Source organism: Bos taurus, chromosome 22 (assembly GCF_002263795.3).
Source record: "Bos taurus isolate L1 Dominette 01449 registration number 42190680 breed Hereford chromosome 22, ARS-UCD2.0, whole genome shotgun sequence".
In the NCBI taxonomy this organism is placed as follows: domain Eukaryota; kingdom Metazoa; phylum Chordata; class Mammalia; order Artiodactyla; family Bovidae; genus Bos; species Bos taurus.
This window is the reverse complement of record NC_037349.1, coordinates 42,609,312-42,616,981: the sequence shown is the minus strand read 5'-3', so window position 1 is coordinate 42,616,981 and position 7,670 is coordinate 42,609,312. Positions and strand designations below refer to the sequence as shown.

At 40.0% G+C, this 7,670-nt stretch overlaps 1 protein-coding gene across 6 annotated transcripts in view; it reads right to left on the bottom strand.

The window, feature by feature from the left end:
* Positions 1–264: 264 nt before the first annotated feature.
* The window catches only part of CFAP20DC (CFAP20 domain containing), a 270,326-nt gene continuing 262,920 nt past the window's right edge, over positions 265–7,670 (bottom strand). For 5 of the 6 annotated variants that reach the window (XM_059880049.1, XM_059880047.1, XM_005222950.5 and 2 more), the window contains one exon: positions 265–823. In XM_059880049.1, the coding sequence (XP_059736032.1) occupies positions 711–823 (113 nt within the window). In that variant the 3' untranslated portion in view covers positions 265–710. Of the gene's footprint in view, positions 824–915; positions 993–7,670 lie in introns of all 6 variants that reach the window. The other variant, XM_059880048.1, reaches the window with a different exon arrangement.

Sequence of the window (7,670 nt, the reverse complement as noted above, 5' to 3'; positions counted from 1 at the left end):
AGATAGATTTGTATTCATAGATAATTTTTTAAAAAGCACAGAGCTAAGTAGCTGAAGTTATTAACAATGTTATGATCTTTGGCAAACTATGGATGAACTATAATGAAATGGAAATTGTGGGGCCAGTGCCAATAAAATACAATCATAAAGTCTGACTAATTCATAGTAATTCCTTTTCTAGAAGTCTAAGGAAAAGTAAATACCATCTAGGAATATTCTGGCAAAGAAAGTGGGTTAAATAAAAAGAAGCAGTTTAAAAGGCATTCTTCTGACCATCATATTTTATTTTTAATACAAATAGGTCATAAAAGAAAAGGCATCTTTTAAATATGAATACGTTTTCTGTGTATCAAGCCATCATTTACACATTAACACTGCAAAAATTTAAATAACTCTTAATTCATTTACATAAAAGTATATGAAGTAAACAGAATTATATATAGGATAAGAACCAACAAATAAGTAGCAATTCAAAGTCCTACAATCTTGTCTCTATATTAACTCCTTCACAGTTCTGAAGTCACATCCATCTACATAAAGAATGTAGGCAGTCCTAACATTGAACATTATGTACAAACTGACTTCATCTCTCTTAGTTCTTTCTGATCCTGTAGGCCTACCGGAGACACACTTGTGACGCCAACTTAACAGAATCAGAGCTGCTCTCCTGCTCCACCTGGGGCAGCCATCCTTGGCCCTGGAAGCAGGCGTTATACCAACTCGTAGTACTTCCCAGTTTGGGGATCAAAGTAACAGTTCAAACATGGGTCATACAGCAGAGTCAGCACTTCCTCATCCTCTTCCACACTCAGCTCCTCTTCACCTGTTGGGGACGGAAAGCACAGTCATGTTAGCTGCTGGCCTCGCCGGGAATTCTTAAACTGCAACAGAGAAGGGCAAGGGAGCAGGAATCACCATTTGTCCTGGAGGACCATCCTTGTGTGGGCGGGACGTCAACGCTGGGAGGCAGGAGTGCTGCAGATATGATGGCTCTATACTTGCCGTGTAAGATAGAGAAGAAACGGTGATCAGAAGGGCCAGATTCACTATAAAGCACAAGAAAAATGAGCGTGCACAACTGGCAGGGAGGAGAGAGGACTAAGGAAGAGGGCCAAAGGACTAAAGAGTTATGCTAATTAGGGTTGAACGGGATTCAAAATTTGATTATCTTTGATTATCACAGCTCTAGCCTTCTTCATGGGCCAGAGCTGCAGAAATGCCAAACAGTGCAAATGAAGTAATACAGTAAAGAGCTCAATCCCCATTCATACATCCTAAAAAGGCTACCACAGAAACATGAATTAAAATAACGTTTAGAAATATAAGCTATGCAAAGCAAAGAACACATGAGGAAAACAATGTCAGATGATCTGTAATTGTATTAGTGGTAGCAAGATGTGTCAAATTTTCAGGGAAAATGAACACGTCAAATTTTTTTCCCTGTGGTAATTATTTAGATGATTTGGTTGTAGAGAATGCCTACTGCCTACGTCATTAGCAAGGTTTGGTTGGTTTTCAACAAATGAAAAAACAAAAACAAAAAGCTGCTTTACTAAAATGTTACCTGAGCACCTTATATGTGCCCAGTGCTGTGCTCAGCACTTGTGTTCCTTATGCCATCACCAGCAAGCAAGTGCCCTCTGGACATCTCAAAATATACAGGATAGGAATTCAGAGGCTGGGAGAGCAAGACTTCCCTCGGCTGGAGACTCCCAGAGCAGGCTCAGGAAGGAGGAGGTGATGAAGACACTACCCCTCTCTTTTTTCTTAGCATGGGCTACTACGGACCAAAGAGAACCAAACCTTTGGCCTGCATGCTTACCAGGTCAGCTTTGGATAGGGCTTGGATGGTGGGCACGGGCATGGCTGGCCCATAATGGAGACTCCATAAATACTGAGCTCTTTTTGAAAGGACGAATCAGTGACTGTGAAACAAAATCTGTGGTCTTAAGTGTCCTGCCCATGAAACAAAAGCGGCTATTAAAGATTAGTGAAGAGTTAACTGGATGTGGCTAAGAGCACCCCTGGGCTCTGGAATCCAAGGAACCTGGGGATGGATGGGAGAGTGCTGTTCATCACCTGAATGCCCTTCAGCTCAGTTCAGTTCAGTCCTCAGTCGTGTCCGACTCTTTGCGACCCCATGAACCACAGCACGCCAGGCCTCCCTGTCCATCACCAACTGCCAGAGTTTACTCAAACTCATGTCCATTGAGTTGGTGATGCCGTCCAACCATCTCATCCTCTATCATCCCCTTCTCCTCCTGCCTTCAATCTTTCCCAGCATCAGGGTCTTTTCAAATGAGTCAGCTCTCCACAGCAGGTGGCCAAAGTATTGGAGTTTTAGCTTCAGCATCAGTCCTTCCAATGAATATTCAGGACTGATTTCCTTAAGGATGGACTGGTTGGATCTTGCAGTCCAAGGGACTCTCAAGAGTCTTCTCCAACACCACAGTTCAAAAGCATCAATTCTTCTGCACTCAGCTTTCTTTATAGCCCAACTCTCACATCCATACATGACTACTGGAAAAACCATAGCCTTGACTAGACGGACCTTTGCTGGCAAAGTAATGTCTCTGCTCTTGAATATGCTATCTAGGTTGGTCATAACTTTCCTTCCAAGGAGTAAGCGCCTTTTAATTTCATGGCTGCAGTCACCATCTGCAGTGATTTTGGAGCCCAGAAAAAAAAAAGTCAGCCACTGTGTCCACTGTTTCCTCATCTATTTCCCATGAAGTGATGGGACCGGATGCCATGATCTTTGTTTTCTGAATGTTGAGCTTTAAGCCAACTTTTTCACTCTCCACTTTCACTTTCATCAAGAGGCTCTTTAGTGCCTCTTCACTTTCTGCCGTAAGGGTGGTGTCATCTGCATATCTGAGGTTATTGATATTCCTCCTGGCAATCTTGATTCCAGCTTGTGCTTCTTCCAGCCCAGTGTTTCTCATGATGTACTCTGCATAGAAGTTAAATAAGCACGGTGACAATATACAGTCTTGACGTACTCCTTTTCCTATTTGGAACCAGTCTGTTGTTCCATGTCCAGTTCTAACTGTTGCTTCCTAACCTGCATATAGGTTTCTCAAGAGGCAGGTCAGGTGGTCTGGTATTCCCATCTCTTTCAGAATTTTCCACAGTTGATTGTGATCCACACAGTCAAAGGCTTTGGCATAGTCAATAAAGCAGAAATAGATGTTTTTCTGGAACTCTCTTGCTTTTTCCATGATCCAGTGGATGTTGGCAATTTAGTCTCTGGTTCCTCTGCCTTTTCTAAAACCAGCTTGAACATCTGGAACGTCACAGTTCACATATTGCTGAAGCCTGGCTTGGAGAATTTTAAGCATTACTTTACTAGTGTAATTTGATTTAGGTCATACCTGAATGTGCCCTTCAGCTGGTGACAGGTTATTTTACCTCACTGAATCTTCCTTTGCTCATTTTTATAAATGGGAATAACTCTATTTCACAGAGTTTTGTGGGTGAAGTTGGATGCTAGATAATATGCATACCAAGAACACAGTAGTTGTTCAATGAAAGATCACTACTATTAAGGTTGGTAATAAATGCAATAAATCATAAACTGTAGGCTAGAGTTTTAAATAACTGAGAACAGCATTGATAAAGCTTAAATATAAAGGAAAGGCTTCAGAGACAGGCAGCATGACATTTAGACAATGAACTCAGCATGTGGGTCCAAATCCCATTTCTACCACTTCACAGCTGTGGGGCACTGGGAAAATTCACTACTTAGCCTCAGTTTCCTCATATGTAAAGTAAGGATAGTAACAGTGCCTGTTATAGTACCTATGAGAACTAAATAACACTTGGCACACACACAGTTATAATCATTATGGAAAATATAAGACATGAGAGGGATGTGTTCATTTATAGCTCAATTCCCTACCCCTAAGCTGTATCTATTTGACTTTTTACTACTAAAGAAAAAAAAAAAGTTTGAATGAAACACAAAACCCCCTACTAGTTTTATGTGTGTGCTAGTCGCTCAGTCGTGTCTGACTCTTTACGACCCCGTGGACTGTAGCCTGCCAGGCTCCTCTGTTCATGGGATTCTCCAGGTAAGAATACTGGAGTGAGTTGCCATGACTTCCTTCAGGGGATCTTCCTGATTCAGGCATCGAACCTGGGTCTCCAACATTGCAGGCAGATTCTTTACCATGTGAGCCACCAGGGAAGCCCTACTAGTTTTATACAGGATATTATAATCAATTCAGCTTTAAATAAAAAGCTCTTATACCAAAAATCATGTAATTTTCAAAACAGTAAAATAACACTCATTTTTTTCCCATCAGGTGTGATATTAAAACCAAATATCACTGAGGTAAATAATTATAAGTCAAATTATCTCGAAGACCTGCCATCTGATGTCTTGTTACTGCATCAAACGCTGGGGGAAAGTCTGACCTCTGGCACATAAGAGTTATACACTATATAATTGTTTAGTGCATTCTGTGCTTGCAGTTTCCAAAAAGATAAAATTTTAAGCTGGTGTTATCAAATTAGAAAACTCAAAACATTTTACAGTTAGTCAGGAATCTTTCAAGATGAAAATAACCGTTGTAATGGGCCATGGGTCTTTATCACCCAATTGCAAAGGGATCAAGGTGGATCCAATTCATTAGTAGAGATTTGGCTATATAATGCTTGCAAACTGAAGCAGTAACTGCTATATAAGTGCATTTGTTCCAATACATATCACTATAGAACTGGCATTTCATGCATTATAATCATGGGTCTAAGAGGGGTTTTGTGGTTTTTAGTTCAAAAGCTTTCAGTTCAGTCACTTAGTCATATTTGACTCTGAGACCCCATGGACTGCAGCATGCCAGGCTTCCCTGTCCATCACCAACTCCCGGAGTTTACTTAAACTCATGTTCATCGAGTCGGTGATGCCATCCAACCATCTCATCCTCTGTTGTCCCCTTCTCCTCTTGTCTTCAATCCTTCCCAGTATCAGGGTCTTTTCAAATGAGTCAGTTCTTCACATCAGGTGGCCAAAGTACTGGAGTTTCAGCATCAGTCCTTCCAATGAATATTCAGGACTTATTTCCTTTAGGATGGGCTGGTTTGATATCCTTATAGTCCAAAGGACTCTCAAGAGTCTTCTTCAGTACCACAGTTCAAAAGCATCAATTCTTTGGCGCTCAGCTTTCTTTTATGTTCCAACTCTCACATCCATACATGACTACTGGAAAAACCATAGGTTTGACTACATGGACCTTTGTTGGCAAAGTAATGTCTCTGCTTTTTAATATGCTGTCTAGGTTGGTCATAGCTTCTTTTCCCAGGAGCAAGAATCTTTTAATTTCACGGCTGCAGTCGCCATCTGCGGTGATTTGTCTCACTGTTTCCATTGTTTCCCTACCATTTGCCATGAAGTGATGGGACTGGATGCCATGATCTTAGTTTTCTGAATGTTGAGTTTTAAGCCAACAAAAGCTTTAAATGGGTGAATTTTAAAACTCTACCAACAATGACATTCATACAAAAATTGGGTGATATTATGTATACTTTTATACTGAAATAAGTGTTTTAAACTTGCAAAAAAGGTTTTGTTTTCATTATAACTTAATTTTCAAAGCCTCCAACTTATATCATTTTGCCACTGTAATCTCTATGTAATGAAATTATCATATTGTTAAGCAATTACAAGTATGATGTCAAGCAATGGGAAATGTTTTGAAAGGTAATTATTGTGCATGGGTACAGGGTAATTTTCAATTATATTCTTGGATAGCACACAGTTTGTTTTTCTCCCAAATGCTAAATTGCTCTATTTAAAGACTGGCTACAGAAACTCTAAAAGGACAAATTAAGAAATAAAATCATTCTCTGCTACCAGACCAAAAGCATCTGGACAGGGGTCTAAATTATGTTTTTATTCTTCTTCACATAATAAAGCCATTACTAGTGAACTAAAATTGCCTTTCAGATAATAATATATTTACAAACTTTCAGCTTCATCCACTTTGAAGTCAGTTAACAGCAATAACAGAAGGAAAACCAATGGAGCCAGACCAAACACAGCAATATTAGCTGCCCTCCCCTTGGTTAGATCAATGTGAGCAAATAATCCCTCTAGCTCACCTTCTGAAAGTCAATTAATATAAATGCTTAATTATCTATATTTGAGGCATTTTAACTGTAGATAATAGAAAACCTATATGCACAAGCTCAGTCTTCAAGCTTGAAAATAAATGATGTGACACCAGTTTATCAGGTTTAAAATCTCACAGTGAGGACATTATACTTGATTTTCGATTTTCTGACACTGCCATCTAGAATTTTTTTTTTACAAGTTAATGCATTTTCTCTCTTATAGATTTTGAGAACTGATTGACTGTATTTCTATGTGCATACCAATACACTATGGTTTAGACAATTCAACGGTGGGGGATCACCACTGGGAACAGGCAGCCTTAGGATCAATAAAGATGACATTTTAGATACTATTCTGCTGAGGACCAGGTGCTGGCAAACGCTTCCATCAACTTCTATAACAGTAGGGCAGAATTAACTTTCACTAAAACTCAAGAAAGTGAACTGTTGCGATCTGCTTCTCAGCAAACATGTGCCCTCAAATGAGAGAAAGGTAAATGGCCAAAAATGCGATAAAAAGATGGAAAGGTACTTTCTTCTATTAGCAAGCTGTATTGTCTTTTTGGGAAGGCAAATGATATGCTAACATTATAGTTCAGGTTTCATTTGGGAAATAAGTACATCACTCCTTTTGTAAAATCTGGTGGCTATATTTTACTTGGAACATGCCATTTAAAACAACCAGTTGAAAAATTTGGATGATTACTTAGGAGTTCTTGCAATTTCATTCCTTCTAGGTAGTCTCTACTTATAAATGTGATTCAAATGTGAACTTGTGTATCAGAGCATCATGTTGTCACCTTAAACTTACATAATGTGACATGTCAATTATATAATAATAAAGCTGGGGAAAATCTCACAAAACATATATGCACTTGTAAATGTGTGGCCTACCACTCTGAATGCTTTTGGTTGCACGTGAAGGAAGGTCCCTAGTCAGACTATTGAGCTCTGAAGCCTACAAATCCCATAAAAGTCTCCAGTGCCTGATTTCAGACAAGGTGGCAGCACTGCAGACAGGTGGAAATGCATCCCAATTCCAGCAATGGAATTGAGGACCACACCCTGGGTCAAGACCCTTCTGTTGTACACTTGGGGAACAAGTAGGTGTGGGTGGTTCTGGAAGAGGGACAGAACCTCAGACACCCATTGGTGTGCTCACTTCTCTACTAGAGGGTTCACGTCCAGTGTGCCACAAAAGAAGACATTTCTTTGTATAGTGTCTCCCCCTCTCTAATCACAGGAAAATGGGACAGAGCACTGGGTACAAAGTAGGCACTTAATTAATGCTGGCTTCTATTACTACTCTGATTGCCAATATTGCTTTTTTTGGCAGAGGGTGGGTGGGGGGAAGTTCTCCTTTGCATTTTAAATAAATCTTCAAGATACATGGAAGATCCAAAGAGTATACCAAGTCATCCTCCTGTTTCCCATAGGCAGAAGATTCACTCATTCTACTCATCAAGCATTTATGGAGCATTTACCGTGTCCTATGGGTTCCCTGGTGGTTTAGATGGTAAAGAATTTGCCTGCAATGCAGGAGACCCAGGTTCAAC